This window comes from Purpureocillium lilacinum, assembly GCF_023168085.1.
Source record: "Purpureocillium lilacinum CBS 284.36 DNA, scaffold_5, whole genome shotgun sequence".
Classification (NCBI taxonomy): domain Eukaryota; kingdom Fungi; phylum Ascomycota; class Sordariomycetes; order Hypocreales; family Ophiocordycipitaceae; genus Purpureocillium; species Purpureocillium lilacinum.
In genome coordinates, this window is record NW_027072115.1 from 3134371 (window position 1) to 3151239 (window position 16869).

Genomic DNA, 16869 nt, shown 5'->3' on the forward strand with positions numbered 1-16869 from the left:
TCCGACTTGCCTAAAGGAGATGTATTCTCGCCGCTCAGTCTTACACCGTCGCCGCGCGCCACTCCTATCGTGAGATTGGGGGGCATCAGATGTCACCGGACACAGCAAGGGATGATGTTGATGTAAATCGCAGCAGAAGGAATATTTCCCGGCTACGGTCAATGTTATAAGGCTTCTCTCCCAACTTGCAAACGAGCACGCATATTTATGGCTCAACAGTGGTCAGATTCTGCGTTCGCCATACTTCCCTGCCATGCTCCGCAAAACGCCCACAGGGACCTGGTTACCCGCTTGGGTTCCAGAGTCCACGGCTACGATATCCGTCCTCCTGATGTGCTGCTCCGTAATTCAATCGGCCACGGGCGGATTTGACGGCAGTTTGCTCAATGGACTCAACATCCTGCCGTCGTATACCGACTACTTCCGCCTTACGCCAGCTACGAAAGGCCTTAACACTGCGTCTGTTTTTATCGGGGGCTTCTTTGGCCCAATGATTGCGGGCCTGATGTGCGACAGGCTCGGTCGGCGGCCGACACTGCTCTGGGGCTCTGTCATCATTCTCGTTGGCATCATCCTCCAGTCCGCGGCCCAGAATGTGGCCATGTTTGTAGTGGCGAGAGTCATTCTTGGGTTCGGAAATGGTGTTTCCGGCGTTGCGGCACCGGTGTACCTGAGCGAGACAAGCCCAGACAGATGGCGAGCGTGGACTGTTGGGGTAAGCACGAGACCCTCTACCCGAGCGGATCCCAGGCATGTTGGAACAAAGGACTGACAAACCGGCTTCAAAGTTAGTAAATAACTTTTACTACGTCGGGGCCCTCATTGCGGCAGGGGTGACGTTGGGGACAGGCAAATGGGACTCGACCTGGGCCTGGAGAGCTCCATCCTTCATGCAAGCGTTATTTTCCATCATATGCATCGCCATACTGCCATTGGTCCCAGAATCCCCGAGATGGCTTGTGCGGCAGGACCGTTTTGAAGATGCACGACTGGTCGTTGCGCAAACGAATGCCAACAGCGATCTGACTGACCCGGTCGTCATGGCCGTGTACAAGGAGATCGTCGACTCTCTCGAGTGGGAAAAAAAGGAAGGCCGCACACTCAGCATGAAAGAACTCTTCAAGTCGCCGACGGCGAGAAAGCGAGTGTTGATTGGAGGATCTGCTGGCCCGTTCTCATGCATTGCTGGAAACATCATTGCGTCCTACTACCTTGGCCAAGAGCTTGACACAGCCGGAATCACAGACTCGAATGATCAGCTAAAGGCTGTAAGCTTCGCGATATATCCCTCCTTGTGAGAACTTGAAGGCTAACGGGTGTTAGAATGTTGTGCTGAATGTGTGGTGCCTTTTCTGCTGCCTCGCGGGTACGCAGCTTGCCGCATCTTGGGGCCGGAAACCCACCGCGCTGTTGTCGCAAGGTCTTCTCATCGTATGCCTGTTCATTATCGGCGCTCTTACCAAGGTTTATGGCGAGGACCCGGACGGCACTTCTAAAGCCCTCATTTACGGAGACGTCGCTGTCATATTCCTGTTCCAGGGCTTTTATTCCATTGCCTGGACGCCTCTACTCACCCTGTATCCACCGGAGGTCATGGACTATCCCATTCGAGCCAACGGCGTAGCATTCGCCCAATACACTCTGAACGGTCTTGCGTAAGTTTCTCGCATATTTTCCTTCGTCATTGCGGTTACTGACCCTGAATGTAGTTGCCTCCTAGTCTTCATCATGCCGATTGCGCTGACGAACATCGGGTGGAAAACGTACATGATCAATGGCAGCTGGGATATTGTCACTTTTATTTTGATCGTGAGTTTGCACGCACGCCACCCGAGACCATGGATCTATACTCATGACCGTGCTTCTAGGCTGTGTTCTGGGTCGAAACGAAAGGGAAGAGTTTGGAGGAGATTGACGCGCTCTTTGACAAGACGAAGCGCTCGACGGTTCCAAACATCGAGGACGTCCGGACCGGCAAGGTTAGTGTCGATGTGGGCGAAATTGAACGGGAGTTGCAGGAGGAGATCGGCTTAAAGGCTGAGTGAGCAAATCACTCAATGTGGGGAGTCGTCATGTAGATGAGGATTCAGGGTTGCTTGTGCAGCAACACATGTCGCGTCGTCGAGTGCACAAATCATCACTGTGCTCATGACTAGTGACTGTTTGCCTTCATTGAGCTATGACAGACATCTCGATGCAATGAGCAGCATTGCACGATGCACACTAGTCCTAGGCCAAACTGACAACGGTGGCCCTGCGTCCCGAGTCCCACACCGCAAGTGTAATGCTTGCTGCCTTGGCTTCATCGGCGGAGATTTTGCATGACCGTTAGTTGGTGCCGGGAATAACGGGCATTGTGAGGTAATTGTCGTAGTTCGGACTAAAATGGATGGTGTTGGTGCCCTTGAATTTTGCCTCGGGCCTGTATCAGTTAGCATTTTCCGCTGTTTCTGCCGCTCACGTTGTTGAAGCGTACCTGTCAACTGGATCGTCATGCTGGAAAATACCCGCGCCGAGCAGCTCAACCGCGCCAATCTCCAAAATTAAGCGACCACCCTTCTCTACAACCACGTTTGTGGGCCAAACTTCCACGTCAACTGGGTAGACCTCGTTCAGCACCATCGCGGCGGCGTCGCCGGGCATGTAGTCGCGCCATGGCAACCACTCGCGATGCCGGGCGTGCTCCGGGTTTGTCTTGCGGAAGCTCATCCTCAAGTAGCCCTTGGTGACTGGCGATGCCTCCCCGGCGGGCCCGGTGTAATACACCTCCTCGCCATTGGGTGAGATGTGGCGGAGGGCAACGAAAATGTCCATGTCAGTGGGCGTGGATATCTGCCACCTGTGGCGGCCGATGGAGACGTTGAAATGTGCGACAATATGGCCTGTAATCTCCGTCTCAACCTCCAAAGGTGCGGTTGTGAAGGACACAAGGCCGTTAGCCTTATCAGCGGGGAACGCTTCATACTGCATTTTCTGAGCGGCGTCGATGGCAGGCTTCTCCCAGCCCATGGTACCGTCAGGGCCAAGATACATCTTCTCATACTGCGTCCTGGCAAGCGGCCACTCATTCTCGTTTCTCCTCGGGAACTGCTTCTCGGCCTTCACATTGTTGTGTGCGACATTGCCTTTGCGCAGAACCAGACTGACGGGCGGCACCTCCCCCTTTCGTGACCACCCATCGCGGTCGTCCCCGAGCAGGAACGCGTCAAAGAAGCTCTCCTGGATAGCAATTTCTTCCGGATAATACATAGGGAGGTCGTGGCGTCCCACAATGAAGCGTAGGTACTTCAAGTTCGAGCCGGCGTGTAGGAAGCCTTGGACGTTACCTCGAAGATGCAGCTGAATGCCTCCGAGATTGGCAACGCTGAGCACGGGAACCTCAACGTCTTCGAGATTGAACGCTACCGAGGAGAATCTTTCGCCGTCTCGGAACGGGTAAGCCCGCACCGCATCGACGATTGAGACCCGGTTGGCTGCAAGCTCCTCAATTGACAACGAACCTTCAATGGTGTCGTCGCCCCAATTTCTTGCCGCCCGCCCTGGCAGGCCGTACTGGTTCGAACCGACTTGCCGGTGCCAGATGACATTCAGTCCCCCGTTGGACAGGATGCCGCCGTGTCGGCAGATATCGCGGTAGTGATCGGAGAATCCCTCGTAGGGGACGATACAAGCCAGGCCCTTGGGTTTGCGCGCAGCCAGCTGCCATTGCGAGGCGGCGTAGTAGCTGATTCCCAAAGTACCGACCTTGCCATTGGACCATGGCTGCTCCACAATCCACTCGATCAGCTCAGAGAAAGCGTCGATCGAGGCGCTGGAGAGAATGTCGAGATAACCTGGGGATTGCCCGGAGCCAGCTTCGTCGGCACGAACAATGGCGTATCCGCGTGCGGTCCAATGACGAGGAGTGGGTGTCTCCCAAGCTGAGTGTTCCGTTTGATGGTCCGGCTCGAGGTCAGCGAAGCTCATGGGGTGGAAGCTACAACAGCCATTTAGCACGTGGAACAATGGTCCAAAAGTTAGGCCATAGCTTACACGCTGTAAGGGACATCTTTCCCGTACGGGCCGTGGGTCGCGAGCACAGGGAATTTGGCGTTCGGATCCTCGGTCTTTGGCTTGTAGATGTTGCACCGGATGAATGAGCCGTTAGACAGATTTACAGTGACGTTCTTCTCGAATATGTAGGGGAAATTTGTTGAATCAATCTTCGGCCACTCCGAGGCGGCAGACTGTGTCGGCGCAGCCGGCTTGGTATGTATCACTCCTGCATCCAGGTCAACTGGAACCTTGCGGGACGAGGCCGACATCTTGGACTCAAATGGATGACTTTTGGCTGTGATGGGAGACGGCTTGCTAGGCTTGAGGCTGAGCATCTGTCTGTCAGGCTCCTGTCAAGAATATATCACTGGAATGACAACTACAAGTGATGCCGACCGAGGTGACTTCGACCAATTGCTCCGCGCAAGCATTGCCGTGACCAATTAGAGCATTGTCCGTTCCAACTAAAAACTGCGGCATACCGGCTTTGTTCTGCGTATTTTCCGTATCCATTAACAGAATTTACCGTATATTCCGAGCTCGCAGCGGGCGGCAGAGCTATGTCGCCCGTAGTTGCTCCACATCCACAAGTGACCATAGCGCCGCCCCAGTCGCAGTACAGTACGCTCCGAAATTGCACGCCGGCCCCGGCTTGTCATTCACTATGGATTCAAAACCCTTGACTTAAGGTGTTATCTATTCATTCGAATGGTTATGTGGATCGCTCCCAGCTAAGTACATGTATCATTGACTGCGCTAGCACAGAACTGCAATTGCGACATCTAAAGCCCCTCATGGTCTTGCCCAAACATGTTTTGGAACCCGTACGTATCCGTTGTACAGTACAGGGTCGTGTCAAACACTGGGAAATGGGTTTGTGGCAAGAAACACAGTCCTTCTTGATACGCTGCAATCGCGTCCAGCATTGCTGGTGTCACCAATCTGCTGTCCAGATTGTCTGATAGTAGTTCAGAGTCTCCATCGTGACCTCCAAGTGAACCTGATGAGCATGATTGATCACCATGACCCGGGTGAATGTAATCAGTCGTCGCCTTTCCGCTTTGTACCTGTTCGTCACCTTCTTTTTCAGTAACGTCCAGGTCTAACCCTGGGGCTTCCCCTGGGTCAATGACTTTTCCCTTATTCCAGATGATTCCATTGTGACCAAGTATCGAAACCTTGGCACGGCTTCGAACGCCCCTGTGTCTGTTCAGCTCGTGTTCGCTCAAAGCTCGAGGCTCATCTGCGAGTGAATATGCCATGTTCTTGTGATAATTGTAAAGCAGCGGTACGAATTCTGTCTATCCGCAGATGTTAGTTGATCAGTAGCATAGTGGACATCGTTGCGGGCTTACCAGGGCTGCAATTAACTTCCAGTGTTTGCTCATAGAGCGCATTGTTTTCAGGTTGGCCTTGATGTTTGCATGCGCAGCCTCGCTCACGGTGCTTTTGGTACACCACAAAAATGGCAACTGGATTGCACAAGAACAGTACGCGGCGTAGCCGATAAACCCTACCGAGACAGGGGCCTGCGGGAGGCTAGAGAATCCCCATCTCAGGAAGATTGATGAAATCTGGCGAGCATGAACAAGGGCGGTCTGCGCGGATGCCGTTTGAAAGTAGCCGCATGCTTCGGCTGCCACTGGATTCAAAGAGAAGAGGGGTACGATTGACGAGTGCAGGACGCTCATGATCTGATGATACAAGATATTTAAAGAAATCGCGCGTGCGGTGCTCCTTGGGGACGGGCTATTGAGAGTATCCAGGTCAAACGTTTCGGAGAGCTCTGCTCGCCAGGTTGCCAGCTTCTTATCAAGCTCTTGGATGTGTAGAAGCTTGATGTGAATATCTGTTCTGTCGTCCTGGGCTATTTGGCAGGCTGATGTCCTTCAACGGCTGTGAGCATACAACCTCTACTATCCGAAAGAAAAGAAATCACCTACCATATGCTCACCAGTCGGATCAGCTCTGCGAAGTAGCTTTCTCTATGCTGGTGCTCGCGACTTCCGGGGTGCATGTGGCGAGGTGGAAACTTCTCCTGTTCAAAGTCTTCCTCGTTGCATGGAAGCATGATACCCTCAAAGTCCGCAAGGTTCATTTTCGGACATCTCGCAGCCTCGTTACCAAACTGGTTGATCAAAAAGCACGCCCAAAACCGTCTGCGACTCAACTCGGCACTGAAAGAAGGATTTTGGGCTAAGGACTTGCTGGTGCCTAAGCCAAGCACGCGAGACGTGCAAGCGGCATTACCCTCGTAGACAATCATTCGCTGCCATTGGCCCTGGCTGTACCAGAACAGCGTAAGGTTGAGAAATGTGACGAGGTTATCCTCCGTGGGGTTCTCAACCTGGGAGAAGGCGAGTCGACCCGCTTCTTCGGCCCAGCCACGGGCGAAGCCTTCATCCAACAAGGTATTGTACTGGTTTCCGTTGTCGTAGAAACTGAAAAATTAGCACAGTTGAGGGCGAGCTTGACGTGGCAACCGGGTATGGAAGGGTGTAATACCATGCGGCCAAAGCGCACACACTCAGAACAACATGTTTTGTGACACTTCCAGTTGATAGGCTCTGAACAAACGACGGCCGATGAAGTAGGAGAGATGCATTGTCGACGTGGGCAAAGTACAAGTCAACGAGCTTGGGGAGAAGACTGGAGGGAATGCCGAATGTGCCTGATGTAGACTCGTCGATGGCTTTATTAGCCTCCCTGGACCCGGGACTAAGGCTGGCGTCATCACGCCTGCTGAGGCCGCTGTCGTCTTTAGTCCAGATGCATCGCCGATGGAGACGGGTGCACCTATGACAGGACGGCCGCTCACCGGTACAGCGAACCTGGACGATAGTGCGTCAGCTTGTAACGGTACGGTGAAAAGTCAGGGCGACACGGCTCGATAGCACGACGCAATGGGGCCGGGCCTACCTTCAGGGCACTGCACCGATAACAGGCTGTCCTCGGCCGCCCGGCTGATTTCTCCACCAGGGTAAATCGGCTGCCTCTGTGTGCTACATTCATCTCGTAGCCGTCCACGATCCTTGATGGCATGCAAGTCATTCACTGAATCGGCTGTTGCATACGAGTGCAAAGCCCAAGGTGGGAACAGAAGTGATCGTTGTGTGCTCGACCCCGCTAATTGTTTTCCCGAGCCGCGAAGGGCCGAGTCGCGAGCTCCCGAAGAGTCCGTGAGAGACGCTCAAGCGGGGTGCAAATGCCTTGTTGGTTCTATCCTAAATTGGCCAGCCAACACGCACTCGAAGCCCCTATTTTGTACCTACGTACTGGATACCCTGAAGTTGCTACGGAAGAGCCGGTCCAACCATGACTGAGCGCAGGTACTGTACTGTAAACTGCGACTAATGTTGGCCACCAGATTCAACATTCTTGGGATCAAACCCGCATGTCCCTAGAACTTTGTCCCCAATTTTCACGGGCGTGGCAGCTAAATCCCAGCGTTAGAGATCGTGACCTAGGTGATCTGCTCGAAGCACTTACCACTAAGCACGAAGTAGACACGTGCTGTCTCGTCCGTCCTGTTGTCCCAGCCGTGAATGGTGCCGCGCTGTACGCAGACGTCGCCAGCCTTGAGGGTCAGCTCGACGCCGTTATCTAGGTAGCTATGAGCATCGGTTAGACGACATCATGTTACAGAGGCGTCCTGGACGGATACGTGCCAAACAATTTCGCCCGAAAACACAATCCCAAAGTCCAGAGACTCGGTGCGGTGGAACAGCTGTGGGTGAGACGTAAGTCAGCTTCCGCAATGTCTCACACCTGGCGTCGTTCAATCTCCGAAGTCAAGTCGCATCACGCACAGTCTTCGTATTTGGTCTGAAGTCGACACAGCGGAGGACAATTCCCTTTTCATTTGCGAGGCTCTTGGTTCGGGTCAACATTGGGTCCTCCCATGTATCATTTGATGCTGGGAACTGATGCGTCTCGTATAACACCGCGAAGTCGCACTCAACCGGGGTTGGAGCCATGGGAATGGCACTGTCGGCGACGAAGATGGCATTGCCCGCTTCATCGTGGCCTGTAACAATTCGACGAGGATCTGGCAGAGACATGACTGTATCGCGTTTTTGTGACTTGACAGTTGCATAGAAGGTCGGTTCCCGCGCTGTGTATCTGGAGAATCCATGATATACCGTCGGCTTCCCATATAGAATATGCGTATGCCCAATGGACCGCGTGACATCTGCACGAATGCCCAGTTTCGGCCTCCCACGTGCCAACAAGGCATCCACCGGTTTTCCGAACAGGATCGGCAATCGCCGGAAAATGAACTGGGGTTCCATCTTGCGCACAGAGCCGGGTACCCTTGCGCGACGTCAACTATTTTTAGTGCCGTGGATGTGCGTACGGAAAATGACGGTAAATTGTCTCTGGACTGCAACAACACAAATAAGTGTCTTACCACATCCGTCTGATTGTCGACGTTGTGCGTTGGTACTCCGCACGAGTGGAATATGTGGTAACATTAGTACCTCCTTCGTACGTCCGCACCGGACAACATTGAACTGATCCAGGATTCAGCCCACGCCTGGAGCATACTATTATCCCGTGCGCCCAAGTTTTCTACTCCAGCGCGGTAGTTCGTACGCCCTTCTCTGAGTCGGAGCTACCTTGTTGCCCAAAAGATGCGTGCTTATCCCCTCCCTGCGCTCGTTCTTCTGCAAACTGGTACAGCGGAGGGAAGGTGTCAACGTCTCGGCGCAGCAAGTGCTTGTTGACGTACCACGGAAACTTGCGCAAGTAATAGCCCCCGTGCTCTCTGTTTTTGACGCTGAAGACATTGTCGAGCTCTTCCAGCGTAAGGCTCTTCGTCTCCGGAAGGAAGAAGTATGCAAAGACCCAGCCAAACAGGTTCCAGGCGGCGTACCAACAAAACGCACCGGTATCGCCGTACGCTTCCACGAGTGGAGGCCAAGTAAAACTGATAATGAAGTTGAAGCCCCATGTGATCGCAGTACTGGAACTCATCCCAATGTCACGAATGTGAAGCGGGAAAGCCTCGGCGCTGTATGTGAATGGCACCGGACCCTCGCCGGGAGAGTACACAGCCATGAAAAGATAAAGACCCGTAGTGACGCAAGCTAGCTGAGCCTGCTGATTCGGGATATAGAAGGCGAATCCGGTGAAGAAGAGGCACAGTGACATGAGTGGGAATGTGGTCAGTAAAAGGTTGCGCCGACCGAAAGTGTCGATGGTGTAGATTGCTGGAATGGCAAATATCCAGTTGATCAAGCCTCCTCCCATGGACGCCAGCAACGCTTGTGACCGAGTGTATGAAGCCTTCTGGAAAATACTGGTGCTGTAGTATGCGATGACGTTCACTGGTGCGGTCAGCGAAAAGGTGCTTGGGCGTAGGAGAGCATGAGGTGGCCGTGTGCTTACCGCCGCAGAATTGCTGCATAAACTGTCCCATGATATGTTAGCTAGCTGTTCAAGAACGCTCGATATCGATTCTTTTCGCGACATGGACACTTGATGGTCGAGTGCAGCACTAACCATGGTGAACCACGCGCTCTGAGCCGCCCGCCGATTCCGACGAACCATAAAGAACTCTTTCAACAAGTTGCGTCCTTCGCGCTCCTGTCGCTCAATCTGGAGGAGTTTGTGCGCGTAGTACATGTCTCGCGCCGCCTGCACCGGGTGATTTCTCAAGCGTGTCAAAGAGTTGAGCGCCTGGGTATACTTTCCCTTTTCCATGTACCAGCGTGGGCTCTCCGGGCAGAAATAGACCTGGACCATGACGACCAATGGAGGTATGCTGGTAGAGCCGAGCATCCATCGCCATTGCGAGTTTGCTCCCAAGAGGTCCGTACCCTGGAACGCTACAGACACGACAAAGCCAAGGACGATACCAAATGCCGTCCACATCTGTACCATGATAATATGAGCATGGGATCTACCATTGCCATCATCAGGGTTCAAGGGCCATAGACAGAACAAACCTGCCACATCATGGTAAGGGCGCCTCTGATAGTCTTAGGCACCGACTCGGCAGAATACACCGGAGTGGTAGATGACTTGGCGCCCACGGCGAACCCCAGGAAGAATCGAGCGATAAGAAGGTTCGCGAAGCTGTTGGATTAGCGCAGGACACAAGCTTCTAGAGCATGTTCACGTACTTGTTTGCCACTGCCATCCAAATACCAGTGATGACAGACATTGCGCAAGAGAAGAAAATCGTGAACCGACGGCCGCCGATCTTGTTAAGCCAAGGGTTGGACCAACAGCCGATCAGTGCAGAACAAGCATATGGTGCTCCGTTCATCAGCCCCTGCAGATATGGATCACGGATGTTGAACTCTTCGTAGTAGAACTCCTGAATACTGTGTGAGCTTGCGTCTCATGAGCTGCGTGGCTTCAGGAAAGCCATACCTGAGCCCCATTCACGGCAGACTGATCCATGCCTTGTACAATGGCAGATCCGGCGCATAAGATGCACAAGAAGTAAAGCATAAAGGGCTGGTGCCAGCGATGAGTTTCCTCCATGCGTAACACTTCCTTCTCAGCCTCGTTCAGGGCATCAATGGTTTCGAAGCCATCCTTGACGTTGTTTACTTGTGCGATCAATGCTCCCTTTCGGAAAATCTCACGGTACTCGGTGAGACCCTTCTCTTCGACAAAACCGTCAACATCTGCAATCACTTGCTCTCGAGTCATGCCCGTCAGTGGGTTGCGAAGAAGGGCAGCTGTGGAAGCCCTGCGGCTCGACTTTTCGCCGTTGAAGGTCCCATTGCTGCTTGATTGCCTGCGCTCAGCGTGGACAGTCTCGCCCTGTGGAGTCTCAACATCTGGATTTGGAACAGGCATGGTGACTTTGCCAGCTCTGGTGTCTGGTGCCGACTTGTGATTTGACGGTTTGTCAGGACTGGAGGAGTGGCGCGGAGCCTGGTTAGCAATGGATGACGAGAGCCCGGAACTAGGCAAATAGAATGATCATTGAAGGGTGAAGGTGGTCAGGTACCCGTCCATGGTCAACAAACTCTGGGGAAAGCCGAGACTTATCAATGCTGGGCAGACTTGGGTCAACCTCTGGGGTAAAGGATAGTTGTATGTGGAGGCCGCGGAGAAGTGGACCAACTCAAACCACCCCAAGAATTGCCAAGCAACCGCGGGGTACCATCATAATTCCGCCTGACAATTACATGTAGTGCACTGGAGCGGAGACAAAGGATGACATGGGGAGCGTTAGGGGCTCGGCGAACACAGACGGTGGTGGTGCGGGACGCGAGGGATGAGCCGCCAAGAAGACCGGATAAGGTAGCCTTTACAACAAGAACAAGTGCCAAAGCATCATACTTCAGGCGTTGTAAAAACCGGGTAGCTGCACCGGCTGACGCGTACACTCACGAGGACATAAGACCCACGAGCGATGAAATACCAACGAGTGTGTGCACTGCGCAACTCCATGGGATGTGGCAATTCAAGCTTGTTGACTTGTTTTGTGAACTCTATTCCCGGTCTCGTGATAATAGTACATGCAAACGGTGCACTGGTAAATAGCACACAGCCGGGAGAGTCGGTCTCGGACAGGGCTCGGGTCGATCGAGATCGCTGCCCTCAGCCACCCGCCCTCTGTGCCGAGCCATGATTCAGTCAATCGTCCGCCTGGCGCTGGGATTTCATCTCGCTGCCGGTGCCAAGTCGACGTGTACAGGCTATGAGTGGTGGGTTGACGACGCCACGCGCTGCCGGACCCGGCAACCTTAAGCCAAGTAAGCTTAAAGTGCGTCGCCGAGCCTCTTGGCTAACGTCACACCCATTCAATGTTGACATCCAAGAGACAGACACAAGAAAAGACGCACCAGACTTGCCAGAGACCGTGGTGATGAGCCCCGTCATGCAAATGTTTCAATTACAATTGGGAATTACTTCTGTGAAAAGGAAAATCTGTATTATGCATAATCGATCTAAGAAGCTAAAGCATGGCCCTACTACTTGGTCAGTATATAGTACGACTAGTTGACATGTTTTCGTTAGCGACAACAACGTATGCATCAAACCACAGTGTACGAAAGAGGGCACGTAGTAGTTTTATGCAGCTGTTCAGGGCATGTGCCAAAGACTCGATCCAGCTCAGTTATGCAGCATGTCTCTCCTCTCGGTGGCGTGGATCTTGGAAACAACACCAGAGCTTGGCGAGGCGAATATTTACCCGCCCGACGAACGCAACCGGAGAGGCTGCAAGGAACAGCAGTTGGTCGGCCCGGAAGCTTGCGATCAATTCTGCGCGACAAAGAGCCTGCCCGACCTCTGACCGCCGCGCCAGGAGTCTCTACATGGCTTTGAGGAGACTGTCCGTTGCGACGGACAACCCCACGGCCAAGCCATGCAAGCGGCGATGCCCACTGGAAATGGGGACTTGGCGTCTTGTCGCCAAGCAGGCACCGAGATTTCGAGGCACAAGTATTCGACGATGCTTCATGCTCGAAAATGACCGCCAATCGCTCCTTGTGCGACGGACGAGCGGTGTGTGGGCAAGCCAAATGCACGAATCTGTCGCACGCTCGTGACAAGGTTCCTGTGGGGGGTCGGCACTTTGCATTGTAAGTCATGCATCGCATTCTCGCGCGCTGAGATCATCATTGACTGCCCCTGGCTAGCGAACACTACCACAGCTCCCACATTTGACTTCCCATGGCAATGAGCCTGTTGAAAAGCTCATCTCGAACCGTGATGGCTGTCAAATGAAATTCATCCCCCGCCTTCGTCCGCACTACGAGTCCGTCCACAACCTCCTTCTCCAATGCCCAACCAACGACGATTTTGCTCTTCCAACCCAAGCCGCCCACCTTATTGAGCTCCTGGATATCAGCAATTGCAACGGTCCACGCCGGGTTCACATCCTCAAGATCCGACGTCCAGCTCAGCGCGGGCGCCGTAGCCGTTGCCGTTACATATGCGTGACCCTTGCGACCCTTGTATCTGGCGGGGAATGATACAGGGCCGGCAACGGCTTGGGAACGTGGCTGCTTCACGACGCCGAGTCGGTCGCGCGCGTGCTTCTCTCCAGCAGCAGCTTTAGCCTTGTCCGCAGTAAGAACAGTCTCAACGCCACCCTTCGTCGTCCCCTTGAGAAGATTGAGAATGCGCCTTGATTTTTTCGGCTTTTGCTTTGTTTTGTCGTCCTCATTGTCATGCTCAAGGCCATGGCTTGGCTCGGCGGCCCCTTCAATCTCTTCATCTGTGGCACCTGCATCAATCATCAGCTGGATCCCCTTCTCACCCTGCTTGGCAATGGCTCTGCTTACCGAGGTGGTCCAGATCCTGGAGGGCATCCTTATTTGTCTCAGCAGGCGGCGGCATATCAGACGAGGGCGGCGGAGGCACGGGTGCTTTGTTCCTCTCTCCAATTCGTAGCAGCGTGACGGCAAGCTGCGCGTTTGTGGGCACCCCTTTGAGAACCGAGTTGCGCAGTTCGACGTACTTTTGCCATCGGGGATATGTCCGGTTGGCGAAGTCAAGCAGTGGCGTCAAGATAGGGTCGCCAAAGAAGGTGAAGCCGACGATGAAGCCAGTGCCTTTGAGGAGCATGTACGGCGTTATAAAGTAGGAGCCCAGTAGAAGTGGGACAAGGCAGCTTGCTAGAATTAATCGAGGGCGCAACTTGGGAAACGGGGGGACTGGGCTGAGGGCATTCCCAAATCGCTCCCAAGTATCGACAAAATCGGCAATGAGATGCATAGTCGGGCGAGCTTTGTTCCAGACAGCGTGCGAGACTGGCTTCTTGGTCTTGTCATGTGCCGTGCTGGGCTCTTTCCCGCCGCTCTTTTCTTTCGCGCTAGATACACCTTCGGTGATTTGCGATGGATCGGGCGCGGTGCTGTCATCATGGGGATCTCCTTGTGGATGCTTGCCTGCGGAGGTGCTAATGGCAACCTGCTTGGAGAGAAGATGATCAGTCCCGACTCGTCCACCACGCGCGACAGTATTTCAGGAACAGACAAACATACCGTTGCGATGCTATTGACGAAGCTGTGAGCCTCCTGTTCGACCGCCTCTCCTTCGTGTTTCTCAGGTGCTCCGGTGAGGGTGTCGTCCGTCGCCAAGACACCCGCCTTCGGCTTCTGAACCCCGCCGGTTTTGGAGTCGATGAGGGCTGGTGGTGCAGACGGGAAGCAGGTCTCTCGCGAGCTCGGATACAGTATTAGGACGAGAGCGAAAGCTGCCAAGGTCGGTATAAGCAGGTCCAGCAACCAAGCGACTGTGTATATGGCGAGGAATGCGGAGGTCCGCTGATACTCTTTCCAGGACCTGAGTCGGGCGATGTGCTTCCAGAACGAGACCGCCGGCACCACAACAGTGATGTACAACCGCTCTAGGTTTGCGCGTAGCTTGTCTGGCGAAAACTCTTCCTCATCGGCTATGTTCATGTCAAGGTTGGCAAGCGGCGGCGTATCGATACTCTTGACGTGGAACACCTGCTTGTCAAAGCGCCGGATCAACGTCCAGAGTTGCTCGTTTGTCAATCCTCCAACTACAGGGCGAGGCACACGTGGCGCCTCCTCGTTCCAACCAAGGTTGCGGACTTCGACATCGTCGTGTTCGACCTGACTGGCTCCTTGGACGGTGGACTCGTCGTTGAGGCTTCCGTCAGCAAGAGCATGGCTGGCTGTCGGTGCGTCGTCTTCATGGTGTTCGACCGTTCTTGGCTCAGCATCTTCGGGTATCTCACTGGTGTAGCCAGTGCCACCAGCTCCCGGTTCAACCGCAGGGGTATCCATGATCGGCAGTTGAGTCGAGGTGTCCCGACAGCAGCGAGATGATGAAGTTCCTCGTCCAGGAACGGAGCCGCGCTTGAGCTTAACAGTAGATGCTTCGGGTCCATTATGTGACTGCATCGACTTAGCCCAAACGTAGGGGCCCCCTACGGCAATTGCCTCGACCATTGTCTATGGGTTCATGTTGACGTCATGAAGCTCGGGTTGGCCTCAGTCGTCATCGCGCTATCCACCCCCAGCACCAGCCCCCCACTACGTCAACCGCCGCTACGGTCGCGAAGTTCCGATCGCTGGTATGACAAGTGCTCCGCGCCAGCACTGGGCGTCGGCAAAGTGAAAGGAGTGCGCAATAAATTGGCATGGGGCGATGCTCGCGTCCTGCTCCTGTGTCGACCATGGTTCAAGAGACTAGTTTACCCTCGGATGCTGGGCATGAACCACATTGAACTGAAGTTCAAACGCAATCAGGTGTAATTGCGAGACGGGGAAGCGCGTGCCACCAGCTACGAATTTACGGATTGCATGCCAAGGTGAGAGTTGGGCGCCGAAGCTGGCAAATACTGGGGCACCCTCCTTTGTATTTAGTATTGTCGTGGCTCCCAGGTCTCGTTCCTCGGGCCGCCCTCGTTCTAGATTTGACCAAGGAATGAGGCGATTCAGCTTGTGCCCTTGCCAAGATTGTGTCTTATTGTTCCGGCCTCAAGCTCGCCATCGCTTTTCACACGAGTATGACCACTGTCAGCGTCGCCGACGATTTGATCTGCCGGCTACAAGCTGTTGCATTCAATTACCGCCAGTATTAACAGGTTTAATTGTATATTCTAGGCTTTTCCCTAGCCGATCGTCTACATAAGACTTCGGGCCAGGTACCGGACATTGTGTATCAGAATTTTGGTATGCCCCGTGGCCGAGGCCCATCCCTCCCCAACCCAAAGCGGCTCGATGTCTCGGAACTGGCTGTTGGAAGCCCAACGCTAAGCCGCCTTTGCTCACAGTCCACTCATGTGTTTTTCAACACTAACAAGGCTTGACTTATCCGCGGATTGTTGTCATAGTCTGTAGTGCTCCATTGCAAAGTAGTGATATAAAGTGCGCCTGTGATCTCGCCACCCTCGAGCTCACAACGCCAGTGCGTATCCAAAACCCATGTGCAATGGAGTTGTGACTCGTCCGACAATGTTCCTTAGCAAGGCCATCTCGGTCGCCGTCGCAGCCCTCGCGAGCATAGCCCATGCACATAGCAAAATCGCGTTCAGTAGACCCAGAAGCAGGCGCTCCACCACGCTATCTATACGGGAAGTTGTCTCAGAAAACTGGTGTGGTCCAGTGATAACATCAAACAACGTCACCTCCATCGAAGCGACCTGGGTTGTTCCAAGCGTTGCCATCCCGCGAGGCGGATCCAGCGAAGGGGATTTCTGGTTCTATCAATGGGTACGCTTTCAGCTACGCGGTTTCGCGACGCGTTCACGTCGAGACTGACACGCGTTGCAGGTCGGTATTGATGGCACCAACAACTGTCCGGGTTTGTTGCAGGCAGGCACCGGCCATACCGTACATGATGCCTCCGATAATTCTGCTTTTCAATAGAAATTGCTGACTCCACCCATCTAGATCAGAAATGGTCGTGTGAATGTCTTCTCTTGGTACGAGTTCTGGCCAGCTGCTCCAGTCTACCCCGATATCCCGAGTAAGTCTCCCCCACTGGTAAATTCCAGTTTACGACTGCATTCAGGTGTTAGCACTGCGTACTCAAGCGCTGGTAAAGGGTTGGAAGGGTTGACGCGAAACCAGTCAGGGCAGGCGATCAGGTATACGTGAGAGTCGATGCAACATCTCACACCAGTGGGAAACTGTAAGACAGCCTTCTGATTCCATATCGCAGAGACTTATGCGCACAGCTACATCATGAACTACTCAACTGGTCAATCCGACACGTATCATGTTTCGAACGACCACGCATCGCTATGTTTCAAAACCGCCGAATGGATCGCCGAGGCTCCCGGCTACATACACAGGCCAGCGGCACTGCCGGCTTTCTCGACATTCGCCTTCCAAGGTTGCAAAGCGTGGACATCACAAGACACCGCCGTTAACCTTCAAGGCT

At 53.8% G+C, this 16869-nt stretch overlaps 5 protein-coding genes across 5 annotated transcripts; 1 reads left to right on the forward strand and 4 right to left on the reverse strand.

Moving 5' to 3' along the window:
• Window positions 1-253: 253 nt before the first annotated feature.
• Window positions 254-2045, forward strand: PLICBS_007557 (uncharacterized protein; the record flags this gene model as incomplete). The annotated part of the gene is made up of 5 exons (XM_018320997.2): window positions 254-715; window positions 789-1268; window positions 1324-1655; window positions 1710-1809; window positions 1869-2045. 5 exons carry the CDS (start codon window positions 254-256, stop codon window positions 2043-2045), a joined length of 1551 nt encoding a protein of 516 aa, XP_018180894.1.
• A 283-nt stretch (window positions 2046-2328) lies between these two features.
• PLICBS_007558 (uncharacterized protein) lies at window positions 2329-4304 on the reverse strand (the record flags this gene model as incomplete). Its single annotated transcript, XM_065601202.1, has 3 exons — window positions 2329-2422; window positions 2477-3976; window positions 4033-4304. 3 exons carry the CDS (start codon window positions 4302-4304, stop codon window positions 2329-2331), a joined length of 1866 nt encoding a protein of 621 aa, XP_065457274.1.
• Window positions 4305-5974: 1670 nt separating this feature from the next.
• On the reverse strand, window positions 5975-8096 carry PLICBS_007559 (uncharacterized protein; the record flags this gene model as incomplete). The annotated part of the gene is made up of 5 exons (XM_065601203.1): window positions 5975-6476; window positions 6854-6866; window positions 7525-7646; window positions 7725-7762; window positions 7845-8096. 5 exons carry the CDS (start codon window positions 8094-8096, stop codon window positions 5975-5977), a joined length of 927 nt encoding a protein of 308 aa, XP_065457275.1.
• A 511-nt stretch (window positions 8097-8607) lies between these two features.
• On the reverse strand, window positions 8608-10851 carry PLICBS_007560 (uncharacterized protein; the record flags this gene model as incomplete). The annotated part of the gene is made up of 6 exons (XM_018320999.2): window positions 8608-9365; window positions 9427-9448; window positions 9541-9912; window positions 9987-10116; window positions 10164-10360; window positions 10417-10851. 6 exons carry the CDS (start codon window positions 10849-10851, stop codon window positions 8608-8610), a joined length of 1914 nt encoding a protein of 637 aa, XP_018180896.2.
• A 1799-nt stretch (window positions 10852-12650) lies between these two features.
• Window positions 12651-14765, reverse strand: PLICBS_007561 (uncharacterized protein; the record flags this gene model as incomplete). The annotated part of the gene is made up of 3 exons (XM_018321000.2): window positions 12651-13234; window positions 13293-13920; window positions 13995-14765. The coding sequence occupies 3 exons, from the start codon at window positions 14763-14765 to the stop codon at window positions 12651-12653; spliced, it is 1983 nt and encodes a 660-aa protein (XP_018180897.2).
• Window positions 14766-16869: the final 2104 nt, after the last annotated feature.